General features: G+C 55.7%; 2 protein-coding genes across 2 annotated transcripts; both read right to left on the reverse strand.

Annotated features, from left to right (window-relative positions):
- Positions 1 to 10,783: 10,783 nt before the first annotated feature.
- PDXP (pyridoxal phosphatase) lies at positions 10,784 to 12,061 on the reverse strand. Its single transcript, XM_064420290.1, has 2 exons — positions 11,432 to 12,061; positions 10,784 to 11,245 (listed from the first exon to the last, which is right to left on the reverse strand). Exons 1-2 carry the CDS (start codon positions 12,009 to 12,011, stop codon positions 10,920 to 10,922), a joined length of 906 nt encoding a protein of 301 aa, XP_064276360.1. The 5' UTR covers positions 12,012 to 12,061; the 3' UTR covers positions 10,784 to 10,919.
- Positions 12,062 to 13,041: 980 nt separating this feature from the next.
- SH3BP1 (SH3 domain binding protein 1) lies at positions 13,042 to 23,104 on the reverse strand. The gene is made up of 18 exons (XM_064420292.1): positions 22,811 to 23,104; positions 20,927 to 20,969; positions 19,428 to 19,532; positions 18,953 to 19,029; positions 18,555 to 18,666; positions 18,381 to 18,457; positions 17,867 to 18,002; positions 17,168 to 17,236; positions 16,691 to 16,781; positions 16,262 to 16,404; positions 16,053 to 16,164; positions 15,885 to 15,966; positions 15,521 to 15,601; positions 15,297 to 15,413; positions 14,750 to 14,841; positions 14,439 to 14,568; positions 14,158 to 14,273; positions 13,042 to 13,730 (listed from the first exon to the last, which is right to left on the reverse strand). Exons 1-18 carry the CDS (start codon positions 22,870 to 22,872, stop codon positions 13,423 to 13,425), a joined length of 1,953 nt encoding a protein of 650 aa, XP_064276362.1. The 5' UTR covers positions 22,873 to 23,104; the 3' UTR covers positions 13,042 to 13,422.
- Between the last annotated feature and the right edge of the window lie 743 nt (positions 23,105 to 23,847).

Here is a 23,847-nt window from a genome sequence, read left to right on the forward strand (position 1 = left end):
TCTCCTTCTTATCCCTGGCTCTGCTCAGAGCAGCCCTGACAGAGAAAACCCAATCCCTCATACCCATTCTTGGGAATCACAGGGCTGATGAGGTTTGGTCAGGTCAGCCTCAGAGATGCTGGGCTCAACCTCTTGAAAGCATGCAATGTGAGTGAAGAGCATGACTGACCACAGCTGGTCAGCTCACCAAACTTTGGTCAGCTCACCAGAGGCAGCTGCTGCTGCCTGGGCAGCAGTCTCAAGGACTGACCCTGGATGCCAACCAGCTCCTCATCAAGCTGCCATTTCCCCTTTGTGAAACTTGCTTTCCCACTGCAGAAAGGTTAGGCTGTGCCTAGCACATGGCTGCATCTTATCTCACTTGGGACACTGATGGTTTTACCCCTCAGAGCGAAACTGAGGTGCTGGGCTCTGCACTGCTGTCCCATAGAGAAGTGGGAATATGCTTGGCCATGCTGTGAGCTGACCATCCCTCTTCAGGCAGGAGGGTAACAGCTGGCTCAGAGTGATATTCTCATGGGGAGACTGGACACTTCCTGAGAAAGGCAGGCTCTTGGCAAATAATGTGCCACGAGCACTCTCTAGGCAGGGGGTGAGAGCTGCTGCAGATGGGATGGCCTAATTTGCTGGGCATGTGCTCTCCCTTTTTCAGGGCAGACTCACACATAGTTTGGAAAAGTTTGTGGCCTTTGGGTTTTTTTGGCCTGGCACAGGTCTACCAAAGATAGAATGACACCCCTATATGTTTGCAGGGCCTCCCTCTGTGCTGAGTGCCCAAGGATGGGTGGCTCAGCCCAGCCATGCAGAGCCCCAGAACTGTGCCAGGGTGTGGGTACCTGCAGTGGGCAGGGAGGGGTGAATCCCAGGAGAAGCCAGAAAGCAGAAATGTGTTATGTTTCACAGCTGAGCTCATACATCTTTTTTAGCTTTCTGTAGTATTTCTAAAGGCAGTATACTCTTTGGTCCCTCCAAGAGGCTGAAACATGAAATGCACTGCTTTTGTTTCTGACTTTCCTTTTTAATGCAGTGCTGTTCAGTCTTCTGGTTTGTGCATGCATGGTTCCAGAAACAGCATGATGTCTGCTAAAGAGAATCATCCAGCACTGTCATACCATGGATCAGACCTCAGCAGCACCAGCAGTGCCGGTGGGAACACAGACTTTAGCATGTGGCACAAGAGAGTCAGAGCTGGCCTGGTCAGGGGGAGGGAGCATGGCCGGTGAGCAAGCAGTGTTTTGGGATGAGAACAGGGATCCTGAGACTTCTCAAGGCAGCTCCTCCCTGGGGGATTGCCATACATCTCTGGGTCCCTCCCATAACCCACCAAAACAGTTTTGCCTGTACATTTTGCAGAGGGCTGGCACACCAGCTGTTATCACAGAAAATCTGGGTGCCTGGATGGAAGCCTGCCTCTCACCCACACCGTGCACAGGTGGCTCCCCGGGCTCCCACTGCTGGCGGCATCTCACCCTGGCTGCTGGTGGACCAGGTCCCTGTCCTCCTCTGTCTGCAGCCAGGACAAGCACCGACAGGCCCCAGCTCCCCAGCAGCCTTTGCCCAGCTGGCAGGTTTCAGCTCTGCCTGGGGAAACGCAGTGAGCTCCCTCTCTGCATTGCACCAGGGTGCCAAGCCCAGCTTCACTGCTGTCTGTGCCTGTGGGACTTGTGACCACAGCCCTGGCTCTCCCAGGGCTGGGATAGCTGGATGTGCTGTGGTGGCAGCCTCAGTGGTGTGGCAGCTGCTCTGCTCTGGCTGTCTGTGGCCTCTTCCTGTTGAAACATCACTCCTTGAGGGCAAACCTGCCGGGCACCAGTGAATGAGTTGGGATGAAGGTGAAGGCTGCCAGTATTACATCATCAAGTTTGCATTGGTGCAGCTTCCCAGCATCCTGCAAGCACAGTCCCAGGTGCTGTCCTTCCCCCTGCCTGGCCAGCCCTGTGTAGCTGCAGAGGAGAAGGGGCACTGTCCAGTGCAATCTGGCTGCTCACCCACTGGATCAATAACTGCCCTCCATGTGAGTCTGGAAATGGGCACTGCACGTGCGTTTGGGATTGCTGTACCCCTCAGAATAGATTGCAGGTGCCTGTGGATGTCTCCCCCATCCTGCTCCTTTCAATAGAGATTTAAGTACCTGCAAGTGCTGCTAAGGGCTTTACAGAAGTGCCTGAACACATTACATCCTTTTTCATTTTGACTTGGAAAGGCAAAACCAATGTGCTATAGCTCTGAAAAGTAGATGAGACTCTTGTAGTGATGCAGCTGATGGAGCAACGAGTAAAGCAGCAAACAGGGTATCTGGTGTTCATCAGGAGTGGATGAAGAGTACTGCATACGTCAGCTTTGGAAAGGAGGATAATGTGCAAACTGGAAAGCATACATCTACAGTAATTAAACTACAGAGCACTGGGGGAGGGCATGGTCCCCTGGAAGTATGACAGAAAATGCCCGCCACAGAAGGAGCTGATTAAGCATGCACAAAAGAGAGCTGTGACTTGGATGCAGACTGCAGGGCTGTTGGCCACACTGTGTGCCATTTGCTCTCCAGGACACAGCCTTGTGCTTGCCAGCAACCAAGCTCTCCTGAGCAGAGACGCTTGCGTGACCAAGCTGCTGCTGAGCGGAGCTGTGGGCTTAAGTAAGAATGAGCTGTGATGAGAAACAGCTCTGGAGCAGGGAGCTGCAGCTGCAGGGTGGCTGGCTGCACCCAGGGAGCCAGCAGCAGTTAGGGCCCTGCAGTGTCAACAACGTCTAGTAAAAGAAGCTGACACCCAAAGTACAGCCAAAATTGTCCGTGGGTATAAATCCAGCTTTTCAGCTCATGGGAAGGGGTCTTGTTGAACAACTCAGAGGAATGCAAGATTTGAATATGCAAAGGGACAGGATTTCACACTCTTTCCCCAAGCAGCTGCCATTTATCAACCCATATTCCTGTGAGCTCACTCATATCGGCTGGGACGACACCCCACACCTTCCCATTCTACTCTCCAACCTTCAGCTGTTCACCCCTGCTGGCAAGCCTCCTGTCTTGTCGTGAAAGCATTCCTGTTGCTGAGCATCAGACTGATGTGAAAATAACTGCGCTTTTTGCAGCACCAGCTTGCGTTGGGTTTACAGATCTATGGAGAAACGCTGATGTGGAACCTCCCACTCCTTTCCTCCTACTGAGACAGACAGACAGACAGTGGGCTCAGGCAACAGTGAAAGTGAGGTCTTGCTGGAGAGCAATTTCAGCTGCACTTCTTTCTAATAGGTTTTATTTTTGTCTCTTACCATGCCCACACCGAGGCCTCTAGGTATCAGCCAGCTGTGTGCTACAGGACAGGGTAACAGCTGGTCTTGGCAGGCTGGATGGTGACAGGGATGCACAACTCACACTGTCATACAAGGAACAGCCAGGCAGTGGAGGCCCTGGTAGCGGTAACAGAAAGGTAAAAGGAAAGAGAACATTTCATGGGAATGTTATGAAATGGAAGAAAAATCTGGTGTCAATTAACTCCAGCCAGCATAATAGGAACACAATACAGGAGCCTCCTACCACAATACAGGAGCCTCCTACTTCTAGATTTATTTCCAGCCTAAAGAACAATAGTCCAGGGGATGGGAGGGTGAGATCCCTGGACTGATGCCTTACCAGAGTTGTCTAACTGACTTATTGCACCTGGCATAGCACCCAAGCTCAAGAGACAAGGAACATATAAGGATGATCCTTTACAGGTGTCTTGCCCCTCTGCATTGCAGAACAATGCCAGGACAAAGGAGGAATTATGGGTATTAGACAGGATGCCTCCATGTTCTGAGCCTGGAGGCTTGCTGCCAGAAGAAGTCCCAGGGTAATTAATGTACTCCTTTTCCAGGTAGATGTATATCTTTCTAAGTCACTACAGGAATCAGACAGGTTTTCCTGATGCTGTTTGTGTCCCATTGCTGGACATGCTGTCCTGGAACAGTTGTGATACACCCAAAGGAGTAGTGACAGAGATTTGAATTGCATCAGCAAGCAGTACTATGGGGTCTGCCTCAGATCCTGCTACTTAAAGGGTGTGCCAGGCAGGAGCGTGTGCTACCTGCCACCCCAATCCCTGAGGATCAGATATGCTCCTCTAGAAGGACTGTTCTACTGCTGCTGGATCATCAGCGAGTGACAAGTGACCAAGAGGAAGACTACTTCTGTAGGAAGCTCTTCTGAGAAAACCAGGCTGCCCAACACTGCCCCAACTGACAAGAAAGCAGCTCAAGAACCTGAACCAACAGGCAGACTTCCAGCAACATTGGCTCAAAGGCATTCAGAGTTGCTTATGGCCAAACAAGTGTCAGACACAGCATGGGATTGCTCAATGACATGGGTCCTTTCAGCCCTGAAATTGTTGTGGGAAGGCAGCTAATGAGACTGTGATGAATTTCAAGGCAGTGAGCACCATGCAGCAACCTAAACACAGCCTACGCTCCCCACTGGAGGAGTATGGCCACCCTGTCTCCTGAGCTGTGTCAGTGTCCAGGTAACCAAGACTGTGGCAGGCATGTCATCCTCTAGTTGTACTCAGGTGCTGAACAGTGGCATATTGCCACTCTTCACACGTCTAGCCTCAGCCTTGGCAAGTGCACAAGCAGGGACTGGCACTGCTCTGTGCCACTCACAGGCTCTGCCCAAACCCAGTTGAGTCAAAAGCCTCCAACACTAGGCCAGAGAAGGACACCAAGTCAGGAACACCTCTGTTTCCTGAAGGAAGCCTTGAAGGGCCAGAATAATGTTATCCCAGCAGGTGGGAAATCTCTAATCTACAGCTCACAAAGACTGATTCCTCTGGCTTCTATGCTGCAGGGATAAACTATCTTACTTGCACATAGGCAGCTGTAGTATGACAGTGGAGTGAGTGTAACAGAAACACAGACCTGAGTTGTTTCATCTTGATTGAAACAGGTCAAGTATGAAAGCAATTCCTGCCATAAATTTTACCCAGGTACCACTTTCTGTCCAGCTTCTGTGGAAGCCAGGCTAGAGGTTAAGCAAGGGCAGAAAGGCTGGCATGGGACTTTTGAGTGACCTGATGGACAGCCATTAAAAGGACAGGTTTCTCTCACCCACAATGTGTGAAAAGAGCATCTCAGTGCTCAGCAATATCCTATACAGGCTGGAAACTGCTAGAGCTGCACATCCAGCAGGCTAAAGCACAGGGCAGAACAACCTGGATCATCACAGGCAGCTCCCTGTGATCTGGGAATGTTTCTGGCATCACATCTCCCTTGTCTCCATGCTTACAGAGCTGACAGTGCTTTGCTGCAGTGGTGTACTGGTGGAGTCCTTAAGGGTTTTTAATTTCCCTCAGCAAGTTCACCATCTCCCAGGGAGTATAAGGAACACCAGAACAGCTTGTCTGCCAGGGGCACTTCCAATACATTGTCCACACGCAATTCCCAGACAGAGTCCAACAACAGCAGCAGTTCCTAGATGTGCATGTCATTCTAGCATGTCATTCTAGCCATGTCATTCTCCGGGGCTGCTTGGTGAGTTTTCTGGGATCAGAGTCCACAGAACAAATGAGGCAGCAGTAAGGAAGGAAAAAAAATTTATAATGATTGAGAGATAGCAAAGGGGAACCCGAAAATCTATGTTATGGTGGGGATGGGACAATGCCCTGAGTAAAGAGTGAGGAGAGGGAAGCTGTGCTGCAGAGGAGGGACTTCTACCCACACTGCTGCTGCAGGAAGAGTAAATGCTGGCTGGTTCACCAGGGCAGGCAGTAACAGGCTGCTGCTCCTCACCTTCTCCTCCTCCCTGCTCCAGCTGCTGCGGGACAGGGTGGCGCCAGAGCCGCCTGCCTTGGCAGAGGGGGACTCTCACATCAGGTTGGGCAAGTATCGAGCGAGTTCCTAGGATCACGATCCTTTCTTGGCTCTGGAGGCACTTTCCCATGCAAAAAAACCCTCCTCTGTCCTGCCAGTCTCAACACCTTCCAAATTGTCCCAGTTCTATTACCATGTCATGTGGCTGAACATTAACAGCTTCCCAGCCAAGATGATCTCTAGCTCCTCAGGTTAAAGGCATCTGCTCACCAATTAATATCTTTGGGCCCATTTGTTGTCTTCATGAAGTGTCAGTCACTTGACCAACTTGACAATATTCCATGATGAAATGGCTGGCTTGCTTGATGAGAGGAAAAGCAATGGACTGTAGCAGTGTGTTTTTTGTTTCATTAGTATGCTTACTGTTTGATTTGTAATTTTGTAGTTTTCTTATGCTGTCTTTTTTGACCCCGCCCTTTCCCCAGGACTTTCCTCACTCCTCCTTTCATTAAATGCCAGTTTCTCCCTGAACCTGCCTTCCCTCGAGAAACTTCCCTGTCAGTTTTGTATTTCTCCAAACTCTATTAGTTCACTGAAACGGTTTTCCTCCCTTGAAATTCTTTTTTGGTTTATACATTGTATTCCCTGCCTTGTTTTTCACTCCCAATTCTCCTGATTAGTTAAAGATTGTATCCTCCCCTGAGACCTGGCCCCGTATACAAGTCATTGTTTGCCCTCTGTTCAGGGTCCTGGGACGCTGAGAGGGGAAGTTTTACCATGGAATAAAGGTACCCAGTTCCACCCCAGGACCCGTGGTGCTGCTCTTTTGTTTCCATGCTGAATTCCCACTGGTAGTGGGATTTTGCAGAACTCGGAAGGGGTGCTGTCACACTCCTGTCTGTCACCATCTCGCCGGGACAAACGACACGGGACATATACCCTGACTTCAGTAAGGCCTTTGGCACTGCCTGCCACAGAATTCCCCTAGAGAAAAGAATGGAAGTATGGGCTGGCTGAGGTAACAGTGAAGTGGACAGGAAACTGTGTGAACATCTGGGCCTAAGAAAGCTGATCAGTGGCATAAAGTCTAGCTGGAGGCTTGTAATTAGGGGTGTCCCCCAGGGGTCAATACTGTTGTATTTATTCTGTTTAGCATCTTCGTTAATGAACTGTAAGATGAGTAGAGTGTACCCTCAGCAAGTTTGCTGGTGACACAAAACTGGGAGCAGCAGCTGACACACCAGAGGGTTGTGGTTCCATCTAGAGTGACCTTGATAGGCTGGGAAAATGGACTGGCAGGAACCTCAAAAAATTCAACGAGGAGAAGTGCAAAGTCCTTCACCTGGGAAACATTAACCCCAGGGACCAGTAAATATTGGGGACCACCCAGCTGGAAAGCAGCATGACAGAAAAGGACCTGGGGTCCAGTGCTGGGCCCAGTTCTGGGCTCCCCAGTACAAGAGTCAGAGACATACTGGAGAGAGTCCAGAGAAGGGGCACGAAGATGACTAAGGCAATAAAGCCTTGCCCAGAGCAGGCAATGCTCAGCAAATTGCAGCTGACATCATCCAGCCAGTGGTTGCCACAGTAACTGCACTTATGGATGAAGGACAGGAGTTTTCTGGTCTAATGGAACAACTGCCACCTGTCTGGGTGTTGTTTCTGTTGCACAGCAGGGGAGGGCAGTGAGCTTTCTGAGGATGAGAAAATAAATACCTTTACTCACACTACACCAAGTGGGGCTTCCCATCTGTTCCACCCTCCTGTGTGCTGCCACAGCTCTACACTTCACAGCCCTGTCCTCCCTGGCAACTGCACTGCTTCCCTAAACACTCAGCCCAAGAAGAAAAGCTGTGTTAGACAAGAGGAAATCAGCTGACTTAGGCAAGAACCATTGCTTTTTTCAGTTTAAACAGCAGATGTTATCTGCAGCCCTACCAGACCTATCCCAGAGGGAACCAGAGCCTGAACCCCATGAGGATCACAGACCCCTTATTGTCAGCAGCTGGATGGATGTCTGACAGGCTTGGGTAGGGAGCTCTTCACCCCCAGGGGTGCTGTCAGTCTAGTTTCCTAACAAGATCTGCCCACATGCACATCCATTGCATGCAGGAATGACACTAGTAGGGGGAGCCACACAAAACCAAAGCCTGGCAGAGCTGATGGACCCCTACAGTGCTGCTCCATCTCCGTTCAGAGCAGGAGCAGCTGCACTGATGTATACAGGGCAGAAGTCACCCCTGCCTAATGTCCTCACCTACATGAGGAACCAAGGGAAGGACAGATAAACCCTTCTGCTCCAAGTCCACCTCTGCTTCACGGCAAAGCCCACATGGAGAGACACAGCAGATGAAAAGCTACATGGTCACAAGAGATAGGGATCAACCATCATGTCTGCTGAGCTCTGCCTTCAGCAGCAGTCACATGAAAAAAACCTACTCTGCAGGCTCACCATTTGGAATCCAAAGGACAAACTCCAAAGTACCTTTGGAGGGGGCCCAAACACAGGCTGGAACACTCTGACCAGCCACTGAATTTCCTGTTTTGTTTCCAGTGTGCCAGCCTGGGAGACTACAGCCTGCAGCATCCCATCTGCTGCCTGGGAGAACTGGAAAGAGCAGAGCAGACAAGCGTTCACCCTGAAAGCACCCTAGAAAAAAGGGGGCATGCCCTGGAGATGTTCTCACTGTGCCCAGTCTCCTCTGTAGACCCACGTGTAACCAACTCAGCCAGGGAAATCTGCAGCCATACTGAGCATTTCTGGCTGTGGCCCCGAAGTCACAAGAGCAGTGCTTCAAATTTCAGCCTGATACAAGAACTGAGAGCTCTGAAAAATAAAAACCAGGGTCTGGGTATCTCTAGATTGGCAAGCCAAGTTAGCAGACACATTAGGTCTCAGTCTTGCTCTACTTAATGATGCAAGTGTTGATCAAGTACTCTTTAAGGGACTACCAGTCCTCTGATGGCCTAATTGGACATGGGACAGACAAAAGAGAGAAATGGGCATGTACAAAGGGGACTGATTAAAATGACAGGCAATCTTCAGAAAGCTCTTTGGATGTCCTTTTCTTTTGGAAGGCTCTTTCCTAGGTTATTTTGGACAGAAAAAACAAAGGCACTTAGAACCTGGAACCATCTTAGGGACAATAAGTTGCATCCATTCCTCCTGTGTGAGCTGACCCTTACACAGAGCACAGTTATGAATGCTCAGTGCTGATCTCTCCAGCAGGAGATGGGATGGGACGTTTGGTTGCCATCAACAGCAGTTAAAGGGGTCTGACAGACAGAGGGGAGGGTTGGTTCCTGTGTGGGGAATGGAGGCAAAGTACATTTGAGTCACTTCCAACTTTTCTTACCCAATCCGTTTTCGCCCTCTGGGCTGGGAGTGTGGACAAACCCAGGACATGGCAACTACAGTTCAGTTAAGGTCACCCCAGGGGCACGGTGACAGCCATCTCCCTGTCACTTACAGCATAGCGCCGTCAAGAAGGGTCACAGCAAAGCCTTGCCTGGGCAGTTCTCAGCCCCCTGCAAACCCTGTGCACATAACAGTGGTGGCACCTCACCCCTTCCCCAGCAGGGCCACACACATCACTGGGCTAGCAGAGGGCAGCCTTCAGGTGCAGCACAAGAGGTCACTGTTCCCCAGCAATGAATCCTGGTGCTGTGAAATGCAAAGGCAGCTGGCAAGGGCTGCATCTCTCACTGCTCCAGCTGAGCTGGCTGGGCCCTGCACTCTCCACCACAGCCGGTGCTGGGGCACCAGGGCTGCAGCAAAGGGCAGCTCCAAGACACCAGCCACCAGACTACCCAGCTGTCCTGTCTGCCCAGCAGCACCCCCTGGAGTGAGGAAAGGTCCTGCCATGTCCTCACCTGTGAGGGCTCAAAGATACCTAGGGCAGTTCCATCTTGATGGGAAAAAAAAAAAAAAAAAAAAGAGGTAATTTCCAGCCTATGCTCACACTTTATTATATACAGAGACACAGTGAGTGTAAGAACATCAACATGGGACATGGACAGTAAGGGATGCCCAAAGGCACTCCCTTCTGTCCCCTTGGTGCAACCAGTCAGCATAATTTATACAAATAATACAATATTTGAACAATAAATAAGTTCGATAAATTAGATCAAGAAAATAATAATAAAAAAAAAACATAGAAAGACAAAGCAGCAAGGAATGATTCTGAGGACTGTGACACATTCACAGCAGTGACAACACCATCACCACCTCACCTGCACACTGGCAGCTGGAGCACAGACCCCCATCAGCACTTTTCTCTCACTGTACTATGACAAAATCCAACTGAGAAGGGGCAACCAGGGAGAGTCATGCAGTTCAACATACCAGTGCTGTGTTGTCATGGTCTAGGAGCCCTCTGTCCTTCAAAAGCCCCTGCAGAAAGGGTGCTTGAAAGCAAGGTACAACTGCAGACCCACTGTGCAGTCACAGCTTGTCTGTTTGGCACAGGAAAAACCCTCAAACTGGCCTCTTCTGTCCCTCAGATGGACACTGGCACAGTTATTAACTGGGGCAGGGGGGTACTGGGGGAAACATCTCTAAGGAACAGGGGAGAGAAGAGATGAGACAATGCTCTCTTTCACTTGTGGGAGGCAGAGATGCTCTCATTCATGATTCCAGAGGTCTGGCACACTCCTTCCACGTGTCCTGGCACTGATAGACACCAGGTGGGTGACAATGCCAGCCAATCCCCTGGCAAGGAGGGGGCTACCACAAGGTCTGCAGGGATGCTGCTCAGAAGTAAAGAGTTACAAGTCAAAGGACAGCAGTAAAAGGCCGCCACTGGTTATCCAAGGGAAAAATAACACTAAAGCAGCCAGTCCTGCGCCCCTGGAGAGGCCACACAGACACTGATTTGACCCCCCTGGCAGCCTCACGGCCTCCAGCTCTCTCCCAAAGATGCTGGCAGTGAGGGAGACAAGGACTCTGTCCATCATGGATAGCTCTCAACAGAAAGGAGAAAACTTGAAACCTGTCCCCTTCCCATTTTGCCCCAAAGAAGGATGTTGGCACGTGAAGAAACCAGGAATTGAGGGAATAGGGCAGTGAGAGAGAAATGGGAACAGATGGAGGTCTGGGATGGGGAACCTGACCCCTCTGCCCTCACATGTACAAGCTGTTACTCATCCAGGCCTGGTATCAAGTCTGCAATACTGTCCACGTAGTAATTGGGCACCAGATCCTTGGCGGCGGCGCTGTCGCTGGCCATGTAGGCCTGCGCCTCTTCCAGGCGGGACACGCCTGTCAGGGTGAGGATGGTGGCAAGGCCGCAGTTCTTGCCGAAGAGGATGTCTGTCTCCAGCCGGTCTCCCACCATGAGCGTGCGGGACGGGTCGACCCCGAAGCGCTCCACGATGCACTCAAACATGTACGTGTTGGGCTTGCCCACCACCAGCGCCTTGCGGCCCGAAGCCGTTTCCACCGCGGCCGTGAGGCTGCCAGTCCCTGCAGGGAGGGAAGGGGAGGAACAGAGCTAGCGGCGGCACACGCGGGACGCCGGCAGCCCCGCTCCGGGAGCTGCCAGGGATGCCCGCTCGTCCTGCCGCTCAGGGAACCGCCTGGGCCAGCGATGCCCACCCGTGCCACCAGCCCCTTCCCCCCGGGGCGGCGCGGGACGGGGCGCGGGCTCACCGGGGGTGCGCTGGCCGTCGCTGAGCGGGTGCCAGGGGTCGGGGTCGGTGGCCACCAGCAGGCACTGCGGGTCGCGCAGGTAGCCGCAGGCCTGCGCCAGCTTGGCGAAGGTGAACTGGTCGTCGTAGCCCACCAGGACGGCGCGCACGGGCTCGCCGGGCGCCGGCTCGCCCTCGCCCGCCAGCCGCAGCCCGGCGTCGCGCACCTCGCCGCGCAGCCCCTCGCCGCCCAGCACGAAGACGCGGCCGGCGCCGCTGCCGTTCCCGCCGCCGCCGCCGAGGAGGCGCTGGCGGAGGAAGAGCGCGGAGCAGAGCGCCGAGCTGAAGACGTGCTCGGCGCGCACGCCGCGGAAGCCGAGGCGGCTGAAACGCCGCTCCAGCTCGGCCACCGAGCGGCGGCTGTTATTGCTGACGAAGAGGGCGGCCTTGCCGCTGCGCCGCAGCCGCTCCAGCAGCTCGGGGGCGCCGGGCACGGCGCGCTCGCCCGCCCACAGGACGCCGTCGCAGTCGAAGAGCAGCCCCTGCGCCGGGCCCAGCACCTCCCGCAGCCCCGCGCCGCTCAGCCGCCGGCAGCTCGCCATGCTGCCGCCGCCGCCGCCGCCGCAGCCCGCCGGCCGCCCCGCCCCGCCGCGCCGCGCAGCCAATCACCGCCCCCCGCCGCGCCCCGCCCCGCCGCGCAGCCAATCACCGCCCCCCACGCCCCCACCGCCACCAATGGGAGGCCCTGACGCTCCCAGGCTCCCAAAGCGACGGCGGCGGGAGGGGGCGGGCACAGGCCCGGGCCGCCGCCCATTGGCTGGAGCCGCCGTGCCCGGCCCGCGCCCCCCGCCGTGCCCGCGCAGCCGCGGAGCGCCCCCTGCCGGCCGGCGGGGCTGTGGCAGCGCGGGCGCCATTGCGGCCCGGCCCGCCTTGCCCGGCCCTGGGCGCCGGCCCCGCTCCGCCTCCCTCCCTCACTGCCTCCCTCCCTCCCTCACTGCCTCCCTCCCTCCCTCACTGCCTCCCTCCCTCCCTCCCTCCCTCCCTCCCTGCCTCCCTCTCTCCCTCCTTCCCTCCCCGCTGCGGGCCCCGCGCTGCACCCTCCGGCGCCTCAGAGTGCCCTGCTCACACCGGCCTGCGGCTTTGACAACAGCTTCTCAAATATCGGCAAGATATCAACAGAAGCGCTTGGGCTGGAAAAGCCTTCAACATCATGGAGTGCCACCTGAGGCCGAACTGCCCCGTGTCCGCCAGCCCATGGCGCTGAGTGCCGCTCCCAGCCTTCCCTTAAACACCCCAGCACAGTGACCCCACCGCCTCCCTGGGCAGCCCGTTCCCGTGGCTAATCCCTTTCTGTGAAAAAATTCCTGCTGATGTCCAGCCTGAACCCCCCTGTGCAGGCTGTGACTACGTCCTCTCGTTGCCTGGGACAAGAGGCCGATCCCCAGGTGGCTACAGCCGCCTTTCCGGGGGTTGGAGAGAGCGATCACGGCGCTCCCGAGCCTCCTTTTCTACAGGCCAAACAACTGCAGCTCCCTCAGCCTAATTGAACATGCACTCCAAATATATGCATCTATATCTATATATATATATATATATATATATCTACATATCTGTATTTATATATAACCCATCTCACAGATGATCCTGAGGCAATGCATTTTAAGGCAAAATGGGGCTGGGGTCATGGCTGAGCGAATGGCCCTACGGGGCCAAGCTGCCCGTGCTGGCCCGAAAGCTGCAAGCAGTGACCGGGCCTGCAGTGGGGGATCCGGGCAGGGATCCGGGCAGGGATCTGGCAGGGATGTGGTAGTGTGGGGAGGTGGAGACCGAGACAGGAGAGCGAGAGAAGGCAGGCAAAGCATGCCAGGTGGTGTGAGCCACGGGAACAAGGCGGAGGACGGAGAGGCGCTATCCCTCAGGCCACCCTGGCACTTCCACGGCGTCTGCAGGGTCCCAGAGAGGGGCCAGGTCCCGTCTCCCCAGGCTGTGATTCCTCCACGCCTCTCCCCCTGTTCAGTTCTCTGAGGGCTGTCCTTCTGGGGCCGATGTGGCCGGGGGCACCTCCTCTGCGGGTGCCACACAGTCCGCGGCAGCCGCCGCCGTGCCAGCCTCGCCGGCGGCAGGCCTGGGGGACGGCGGGGCCTCCCGCCTGAGGCGCGGTGCCGGCTGCGGAGGGAGCGGCGGCGGCACGGAGGGGGCTCGGCCGGGCGCTGTCCGTCGAGGCAGGGCTTTGGGGCTGGCAGCCTGGGCAGGAGCTGTGCTCCGGGGCTGTGCCACAGGCGGCGGTGGCACTGCGGGTCGGGCCGGCGCTGGGCGTTTGCCTGGAAAGAAAGCGGAGCTGGGCTGGGCTCTCTGCAGAGGGCAGAGCGGCTGCAGTGCCATGGGCCGGGCAGGGGGTCAGACAAATTGCCCCTTGCCCAGCTCCTGTCCTGAAGACACGAACACACACCAGCTTTTCTGGGGGCTTTTCCCTCTTCCCCTCACAAAGGGCCATGAGGTTTGACACCTCTTTAGCGGAGGCGTTCAACCCAACACTGAAGGACATAGTTCGTCCATCCCACGGTCCCATCTTGGCTGGATCCTGGCCATGCTGCCCTGGCCATGCTGCCCTGGCCAGAGGCCTTTCCCCTCATTTGGCAGGAAGGACATCCCCAGTGCCCACTTGTGTGGGGAACAGCAGGATGATGACTTAACCACAGGAGGTGGCACTGAGGGGTGTAATTTCCCAAGCATCTGGGGCACCCCAACCTTTGCGGATGCTGTTGTCAGTCATCGCTGGAGCTGGTGGCCCTGCAGCTTCAGGAGATGGCCTGGGCAGTCCTGGGGATGCTGGCTGGGACCTGGCCTCGGGGTCCCTGGCGGTGCTGTGCAGAGAACAAGGCAAGTCAGGCTTTGGTTGGGCATGGAGCTCCTGGCTGTGAGGCACCTTGCAGCCACCTGTGAGGGTATGGCCCTGGTGTGGGGTGGGATGGAGGGAGGACATGGGGAGAGCTGGCACAGCCAGAGCCTCTCACTCCCATCAGACTTACGCCTCTCCATCCAAAAGGGTGGGAGTGCTGGCTGGAGGGGTCGCAGGGGTTGGCTCTTCCTCTGGGGCAGGCTTGGAAAGTCCCGTGTTTGTGGGCGGCATGAACATGCCTGAGACATTGAAGTCTACCTCTGGGTGAAGAGAAAGGAGGAGATCCTGTGAGGAAGCGCTTGCCATCCAGAGCAATGACCCCACAGCAGGGAGCCAGAGCAGCCTCCCACTTCTCTCCTCCTGGAGATGGAGAAATGTTCCCTTCCCTTCCACTCCCTGTCACTCTGTGCTGTGCCCCACCAAGTGATGCCTTGGCCCTACCTCCAGGGAAGAGAGTGTCCACGTTCTGGATGAGGGCTTCCACCACAGCCTGGATGGAGGAGACCGAGGCCAAGTCCAGTTGCATGGGGTCTCTGAGAGACAGGGGTGGGGGAGGCATCAAAAAAGGGTTTGGGGGTATTAACCCCAAGTGGGTTTTTGTGTTCATTCCACAGGGGTCAGGGTCTGCCGGGAAGGCAGCCCAGCCAAGGGCCATGACAACATGGGTGATGGGCTTTTTCCCTGTCCTGGGAACCCTGGTTTGGTGTTGGAGACCAGTGGTGTTGAAAGCCACCCATGTCATGAGTGCTTTGGGTCTCAGCCCCCTCCTCTGCTATTTTGCAGAGTGGCTAAGAGGACATGTGCTTGGTGAAGGGACATGCAACCTGGGGAGCATGGGAACAAGGGACAGGACTTGAGGATGGAAGAGGTGTAAGTGCTTTAGACCAGCCTGAAGGCTGCTGGATCAGCCTTTGCCATGGCATTTGCCTTCAGGGCACCCCAGCTGGGGCTAGGGAGTTGCCTCCCACCCCTTCAAACCAGACCTTACCCTGTGCTCTGCTGCGACCACAGCAGGTTTGGGCCCAGCACAATGGCAATGTTGCTGGGGGTCATTTTATTCACCTCCTGGTGTTCAGCCAGCTTGGCCAAAAACTTGATCAGATACCTGTGGGGTGAAAGGAGGGCAGGGGTTTAGTAAGTCGGGATTTGAGGAGGGAATGGCTACCCCTGGTGATTGCCTGGGGCTGAAGAAGCCCTGTTCCAGCAAAGCACCTGAGGTTGTTGTAGCTGTCCTGGGGCAGGCGGCTGCAGGTGTCTCGCAGGCTCTGCAGGCGGCTGTCCATGTCCTTTAAGCTGTAAGAGAGAAGGAGCAGCAGAGCTCGGCCTGTTCCCTGTGGCAGAAGGGGACACAGTGGACAAGGAGGAAGGGCAGTGTTGGCTGCCCCGTGCAGGCCATAGCCCTGGGGGTGGAGATGTGCTGCTTTGCTGGGCAGTGAAGGCAGGACAGAGGCTCTGTGTCTGAATCTCCCCAAGTGGGACACAGCAGCCCTGCTCCAAGTGCCTGGAAGGATGGAAGGGGTTGACTGGGGGCTTTTTGAGACGTGCCAGGGATTTCCACCCCAGTGCCTGGACCCACCTGGCCGCTTTGACCCATTCATCATAGAGTTCAAAGGTCATCAAAGGCTGGGGCAGCTCCCGCAGGTAGGATTTCAGTGCACCTGGGAGAGAGGTGGAGCTGATGGCAGCTGAGGGATGACAGGCACTGCCCAATCATGTCCCCCCACCCTGCCTTGCTGGCACTCACCAGCCACAGCGTGGGGGTCTGAGTAAAACTCCTCCAGGGCATTGGAGCCGCTGGCCAAGCTGCTCTTCAGCTTCCTCAGCACTGAGGCGCCCGCTGCCAGCCTGAACAGTCCCTGGGGATGGGATGAAGAGGGACGGGATGCATTCTGGGTTTGGGAGGAGTGCATCTAGGGGAAGAAAGGTGCTGAGGGGGTCTGGAGCACTCCCTACCTCCTCCTTCATGCCGGAAGCCAACAGCATCATGACACAGGCTTCGATGGGAAGCGCAATTTCCCGGCCCAAGCTCTTGAGGTGTGTCTCTAGGGACACACCGTAGTACCCTGCCACTGGGGTGTCTGTTGTGAAGGAAGGTTCTGGAAGAGGAAGGAAAATGTCAAGAGGGATGGCGGACTCTGGCACCACCCAGCATTTGGCCATGGCAACATCCTGCTCCAAGCCAAACTTGGCTGGCTACAGAGGCAGCTCAGGCAGCATCCCCAGCCCATGTCAAGCTGTGGCCCCCAACCTACCAGCCCAACACGGTAGGCAGCAGCAGGTGTAGGGAGGGAAAATGAGCCTTTTCCAGCTTTGCTGGCCACACTTGTATCCCCCAGGCCCAGCTGCAGCCCTTGCCAGGCTGCATGGAGAGCCAGTGAGTACCTGTCTGTCTGTGGCATTCCCTCAGCTCTGCTAGAGCTGAGTCCAGAGATTCCAGTGACTGCCGGTGGTACTGGGCTTGGATTTCCAATAGCTGCCAGGAGGGGGACAGGCAAATAGTATTCAGTTGGCACCAGCCCCTCTTGGAGAGGTGCCCATCCCCAGGACATTGCACCCACATGAAGACAGGACAAAGAGGGAGCTGCAAGGGGAGCCCACCTGGGGTCCATGGGATTGTGTCTGTAGTGAGGGGTAGAGGGCAAATTGGAGAGGGATATCATCAGGACTTGTTTGCTCTTGGTGCTAGTGGTGGCATTAACCCGCAGTGGCTGGAGCAAGGCCAGCTGTAGGCATCTGCTGATGCTTGGATCTGTCCCCTGCCCTGCTTGGGGGCACTTGGTGTGGAGGAGGGCAAGGCTGGGCTCAGACATGTTGCAGTTGATGTTCACACAGTGGGGAAAGGTGAGACAGAGGACTTACTTTGATGAAGTAGCTGGCGTAGATATCCTCTTTGGTGGAGAAGTGGTAGAGGTCAGCCATGTACTCATCCTGGGAAGGGAGACACAACGAAGAGCAATCTTCCATCCCCACCCTGGCACCCAAGGAGGAGGAGACAACTTCATGAAGCCCTTTCACCTGGTCTGTGAGTGGTCTAGACAGGGTCTCTGGGTGCAGTGGGGCTTTCTCCTTGCTTCCATTAGTTGTGTTTGGGTAGTGGCAGCAACCTGCCCCATGATCAAAGTCCTGGCACAAGTGGCTCAGGAACAAGAGGTGTCTGCACCTTCAGCTCCACTGAGCTCAGGAGCTCTGCCAGATGAGGTGCTGAGCTTTTCAGAGACACAGGGCAGAAGTGGAGGAAGCTGATGGGAAACTTCCCTGCCACCCATGACAGATCCTAGCTCAGCTGTTTTCCAGCCTGAGGGGACCCCATATGCTCCCTCATTTGGCCCCTGGACCCTCCTCTGTCCAGCAGCTTGCACTTTGAATTCCTTTACTCCTTTTCTTCCCTGGGCTTGGGCCATCTCCCTGTTTCTGCTTGAGGGGCCCATTGCTTTCAGAGGGCAGGACACGCTGGCTGCAGTCCATCTCAGCGTGGGGTCACCTTGGACAAGACTGCTGGAGGGGAGCAGGTCTGCAGCCCTGGAGCTGATCCATAGGGAGAGCAAGTGACCATCTCACCTTGCACTGCTCCACCTTCCTCTTCACCTCCTCCTCTTCTTCCTTCAAGAGCTCCAGTTTGTTGGCAGCAGAAGATGCCCCTGGGCCAGCGCCAGCCCCAGTGCTGTTACTGGAACTCTTGGCAGCTTGGTTCAGCCTTTGGGGTGGGAAAGAAGAGGCACATTTATGGTCTCAGTGCCAGGAATATTGGGTAGAACAGGTGTGCAGACTTTCAGAGAAATCTGGCATGGCAAGGGCTACCCCTGGCAAGAGTTGGAATGAGGTGATCTCAGTGTACCAAGCAGCACTAGGACACTTTGCTGCCTTTACCAGCAGAGCTGCCCTTCTCTCTGGTGCTGTGGAATCAGCATCTGAGCCCAGAGCAGGATGCACCCACAGAGAGGAGCTAGCTGGGTGCTCCTGAAGGGCTATTGGAAATTGTCTGTCCAGGGCAATTATCCTCCTCCCTCCCCCAGCCTGTGTGGGGGCTGTGCTCTGTATGCCCTGGGCCCCAGGGCTGCAGGGTGCCCCATACCGGCTCTTGATTGTGTTCCAGTCAGAAATCAACTTCTGGAGCATCTTCTTGCGCTTCAGGATGGTGGGGAGCTCCTCCTGGGGGAGAGAGGGCAGGAGTGAGTGCAGGAGGCGTGGGGACACAGGAAGGAGTGGTGAGACTGGAGAGAGGAGCCAGTGCAGCAGCCAGGACTACCTCACTGAGCTTGTTGAGAGGCTGCAGGACGTCGTGCTCCAGGGCAATCTCAAACTCAGCCACGATTTTGGCCAGTGAGCTCTGAATACAGCAGCCCATCTCCAGGGCTTTCCTGTGTGGGACAGAGATGAAAGACTGAGAGGGGCTGGAGCCATGCCCATCTCTGACCCAGCAACCCCACTGTACCTGTACCCACGTGGGACCCTGAGCCAGCCCCTGGCCCTGCTCTGCAATTGGAGGCTGAAGGTGCTGGCTGTCCCTTCTCCCAGTGCAACACCAGTGTTTGCTCTGGGGACATGGTTTGAGCCATGGTTTGAGCCCCTGAGCCAAGACAGTGTCACTACCAGGATCTGGCACCTTTTAGGGTCACCCTGGCACTTTCTCCCACCAGTACTTACCCAAGACTGGACTCTGTGTCCAGTTCCTTGAAGCTCTCAGCCATCGCCATGGACAGAGCCATCAAGGGCAGCTTCTTCTGCACAGAGCCAAGGATTTGGGAGAAAAGTGGTGACACCATTGTGCCTGGCCACACTGTGGTGCTCCTCACCACAGGGCACCATGGGTTCATGGTTCATGGGGTTCAGAGTTCATGGGGGTTTGGGAAGGAGCATAGACAGCAAGGGCTTTGGAGGGTTATTCAATGCAAAGCCATTGTCTCTCAGGAGTGTCCCAAATTAGTGATGGTTGGGAGGGTTGCCCTGCTCTGCTCATCCCAGGCACATGCTGAAGGCCACTGCTGACAAAGGGATCTGGGCCTGGCACAGCTTTGGGCCACCCTTCAGCAAAGCTAGCAAAGCAGGGGGCTGGCATCCCTGTTTTTGGCAAGGGACAAGCTGGGGTGAGCACAGGCTGTGGTGGGAAGATTTTTCTCACCACTCGCTTGTCCATCTCGGAGCCACACTGTCCCTGCAGGCAGGCTTGGAGCCTCTTGGACACACTGTGAGCTGCTCGCTTGGCCGGCTCAATCCTCTGCTCAATCTGTGGGCAGAAAAATGGGACTGGGGAAGCCATTTTGTCAGCCATGGGCACCTCGAGGCCATCTCCCCACTACCCAGCTCTGGGAGAGGATGGCCGCCTGGGTTGGTTTTGCACGGGCTGGTTTTTGGTAGCGGGGGGCACAGAGGTGGCTTCTGTGAGAAGCTGCCAGAAGCTTCCACCATGTCCAGCAGAGCCAATCCCAGGTGGCTCTGAGGATGGACATGCTGCTGGCCAAGCCTGGGCCAATTGGAGATAGTGGTGATGCCTCTGTGAAAACATATTTAAGAAGAAAATAAAAACAAAGTGGGGACACATTTTTTTCCTAGCCAGAGAAGAGAAGGAGGTGAGAACATGTGAGGGAAACAACATGGAGACACCAGGGTCAGTGGAGAAGGAGGGGAGGAGGTGCTCCAGGCACTGGAGCTGAGATTCCTCTGCACACCATGGTGAGACCACGGTGCAGCAGCTGTGCCCCTGCACCCATGGGGATCCACAGGGGACAGAGATCCAGCCACAGCCCCTGGGGGAGGTGCTGACACTGGAGTGGGAGGAGGCTGTGATCCAGTGGGAGACCCGCTGAGAGAGGGCCCCTGCTTCCAGGCTGGAGCAGCTGTCCTTGGATGACTGCACACCGTGGAAGAGTGACCCATGCTGCAGCAGTTTTGGGAACACTGCTGCTCAGGAGATTTGGAGCCAGGCTGCAGAAGTTCACAGAGAACTCAGGCCTCCCGTGGGAGGGACCCCATGGTGCAGCAGAGCAGCAGAAGGACTCCTCTCCCACAGTAGGGGAAGACAATCTCGGGTGATGAATTGGCAAAACCCCCCACGCCCTGTCCCCTGCACTGTCAGTGGGAAGGAGGGAAGGGCTGAGGGAAGAAAAGGTTTCTAAGAGTTTATTTTACTTCTCATTATCCTCCTCTGATTTTGTTAGCAATAAATTCACTTTGTACCTCTAAGTCGAGCCTGTTTTGCCCTTGGAGTGTTTTCTCCTGGTCCTTAACTCACAAAGCCTTCATTAAATTTTTCTCTCCTCTGCCCAGCTGTGGCAGGGGAGGATGAGTGAGCAACTTTCGTGGGTGCATGGCATTTGGCCAGTGTCAAAGCACGACACCTGCCCAGCCTCCTGCCACAGCTGGAGCACCTGGTCCAGTGAAAAAGGAGCACAACTCCTGGTGAGGATTCATCCCTCTGTGAGCAGTTGGGAAATCCCTTCCTGGTAGCAGGAGTCTGCCAGTCCCTTGACACCATGGTCCTGAAATCAGCCTCTGGCAGGCGGGCAGATCCCAGCCCCTGACTGGGACGTGCTGGCAGGGCGAATGGCAGGCAGGAGCGGGGCAGGCTCCCACGCCCAGGCACAAGCAGCCACAGGCCTGCCGGCCCAGCCCACACCTCACCTGCAGCAAATCTTCTGACAGGAGCTCAGTTGCTTCTTGGGCTCTGCAGAGGAAGGAGAAGGAACCATAAGCGAATGGGGATGGCCTCCACCCAGCTTCTTTGGGAAGGCAGGTCCTTCTGCATCCTACCCGCCTCTCTTTGGGCTCCTGGGAGCAGGAGACACAGCCTGGACCATCAGATACAGGGCTGCGGGTAGAACGGGCCTGGGAGGCCAAGAACAGCAGGAGCAGGGCAAGGGAGCCAATTTTGCTGGCTGCTGGACACCCCATCAGACAGGGTTTCCAGTTCAGTGCACCTCACTCAAAAAGTCCAGATGTGACCTGTGTTGTTGGAGTTAGAGTGCTCAGCAGGGCCACAACAGGAGCAGGAAGTTTGCTGCCCCTGACTGGCCCATCTCTCCCCTGAAGCTGAATCCAGGGCAGTGATGCTGCAGTCTGGCACGTGTCTTTGCAGGCCAGGGCACTCAGTAGCTGTGGGGCCTCTGGTACGGGAGCAAGGGTGTCCTTGTGGTCCAACTGGGGTCCAAGACCAACACCAGCCCCACCACAAATGCCTACACAAACCCAGCTTTTTGTGGTTCTGCTCAAAACCAAATTCAAAACCCATCAGCCATCATGACCCTAAAACCTCCCTGATACTTCCAGAAATGCCTACACAAATCCATCTTTTTGTGTTTCTGTTCAAAACCAAATTCAAAACCCACCAGCCACCGTGACCCTAAAACCTTGCTTATGCCTCCTATAGAGGAAGCCTTGCTTCACAGCCTGCTATCATTGCTATGTCCCAGGAACCCCATTAGATTTCCATCTGCTGCTGATTTTTCCCCAGCTCACATTTCTCTCTTTTCACTGCCTGCCAAAGCCAAAGTAGGACAAGGATGGGGAGCTGCAGGAAACATGGCTGGTTTGGTTGAAGGCAAGCAAGATCATGTGAGGTCATGGCCATAGAGGAGAGGCTCTACAGCAGGTGAAGAGCTTGCTCTTGGACTTCACAAGGTGCTTGAGGCTTGCCTGCCTGACATTAAGCAAAAAGGAGGCACATCTGTCATGGAGATGAGAAATCTTGAGGGAAGAGGGATGGGAAGGGGCATCATGCTCCCTTCCAGGGAATGCAAGAAGAGCAAGAGGCTGCCAGCACACAGGAGCTGCATCCTTGTGGTTGATTTGCTGGGCTGGCTGGAGGACCCCAGTGGTTCAGGGGACACGCTTGGTCCCACTTAGCCACCCAGTGCTGGGAACCTGCAGAGGTGGCAGTGGGAAAGGGAGTGAGGGGGCTGGGCAGCGAGGGCCCAGCCCTGTAATTTCAGTTCTGGGTTTTGCAAGGGGAGAGCTTTGGAAAGCCAAAGAGAAAAAGAAGGAAATGGCAGAGGTAGAACAGGGACAGAGGGTTCTGTGTGAAGCTGTAAGTCCTCTGTGGGTCCATCTGAGCACCCCTGGTTCTCTCCTCAAAGGGCATGCTGGGCTGCTGACGCTGCTGGGCTGGCTACAGCTGTGCAGGGCATTTGGTTCCTGTGGGGCACCCCAGACTCAGCAGGGAGGGCAGCTCCCAGCCTGATCCCCCTCCTGGTCATTGCACAGCCAGGGGCATGTGGCTGGAAGATCCCTCCCCATTGCCCCACTGCCCCACATCCTGGCGAAGCCAAGCTTGGGAAAGTCCTGCTTCCTGGTGAATGTGGGCCCTGGGAGAGGTAGCTGGGCTTGAGGATCATTTACTGCTGAGCAGCACCAATGCAGCCTTCCCAAAGCCACTCAGCTTATGCTGAAGATGCTGTAAACCCTGAAGGTTCTCCCCTGCTTTCCCCTTTTCCAGGCCACCAGCCCCAGCACAAGCCCTCCAGGACCCGCATCCGCTCCCTCCGGTACTGGCAGTGGAGATGTCCTTACCTAATGGTGGCGTTGGGATGGGACAGCTGCTGGCGCATTCGATTGAACTGTCTTTTCATCATCTTGAGAGTCAGGAGGAGACCACAAAAGCTGCTCTGCTTGGCCGTACCCGCTCAGCTCCCCTCGGGAATGCTTGGCATCGGATGTCTGCAGCCCCTCTTCTCCCCGGAGCCACTTTGCTTTTCCCGGAGGACCTCTCCCTCCTTACTCCTCTTCTTCCCTCCCTCGTTCCCTCTTTTTCAGTTTCCCCCGCTGGTCCCCTCCCTAGTCCCTCCCTAGGGATGCCCTGCCTGCTTTCTTTTCCCCTCCCTTGAGCTCCGTTCTCTCGCTCCCTCTCCTTTTCTGAGCTTCCTTCCTCCTCCGTCCGCCCCTCCGCCACAGATCAGGTAAGAACAGTTCAGAGCTCCTGCTCCGTTCTGTGTTCCTGTCACCAGCCCACAAGTAAAAATAACTTCAGCCCAGCCTCAAAGGGGAAATTTTATTACAGCACACACATAACAAGGCAGGACAAGCACATGCCATGCCGAGCCCGAGCGAAGGGCCCACGCTCTTTCTTGCGCTGTCTCAGCTGGGGTGGTTCCCCTTCCTTCCTTCCCGTGCCCACCACCAGCTGTGCCAGCTCAGCTGCCCGTGCAGCTCGTAGGGGCCGATGTACACCCTGCCCCACCTGGTCACCCGCTCTGCCACACTCCTCAGCACCGCTCCGTGCTCACGGGCACAGCTCCACCCTCTTCCCCTGCGACATGCCGCCTTGTTGTGACAAACGCGGCGAAGCACAAGCAGCAAAGCCACCCCTGCACCCCTGGGGCTGCTTTCCCTCCCTGCCGTCGCTGAGGCTCCCCGGAGCCACCGCAAAGCTGCGGCCAAGGCTGCTGCCTTGCGCCTTCGGGAGGTCCCTCCCCCCCGGAGCAGCTCCTCCGAGCAGGGCCCGCAGTTGCACGGGACCGCAAACTCCCGGTTCTCAGGCTCAGCTGTTGCCTGCTCTCTGCAGAGCTGCACCAGAGCTCATATCCTTTTTTTTTTTTTTTTCTCTTTTT

The sequence above is a fragment of the Passer domesticus genome, chromosome 5, assembly GCF_036417665.1.
Source record: "Passer domesticus isolate bPasDom1 chromosome 5, bPasDom1.hap1, whole genome shotgun sequence".
Lineage (NCBI taxonomy): Eukaryota > Metazoa > Chordata > Aves > Passeriformes > Passeridae > Passer > Passer domesticus.

Excerpts from the sequence above, each read along its gene's own strand:
- PDXP (XM_064420290.1), bottom strand. The coding sequence starts at position 12,011 with ATGGCGAGCTGCCGGCGGCTGAGCGGCGCGGGGCTGCGGGAGGTGCTG. Across the intron at positions 11,246-11,431 it reads CGACGGCCAGCGCACCCCCG|GGACTGGCAGCCTCACGGCC; the intron begins GTGAGCCCGCGC and ends CCCTCCCTGCAG.
- SH3BP1 (XM_064420292.1), bottom strand. The coding sequence starts at position 22,872 with ATGATGAAAAGACAGTTCAATCGAATGCGCCAGCAGCTGTCCCATCCC. Across the intron at positions 16,782-17,167 it reads ACGCCAGCTACTTCATCAAA|CTATTGGAAATCCAAGCCCA; the intron begins GTAAGTCCTCTG and ends CCCTCCTGGCAG. Across the intron at positions 15,967-16,052 it reads AGACCCCCACGCTGTGGCTG|GTGCACTGAAATCCTACCTG; the intron begins GTGAGTGCCAGC and ends CCTCTCTCCCAG.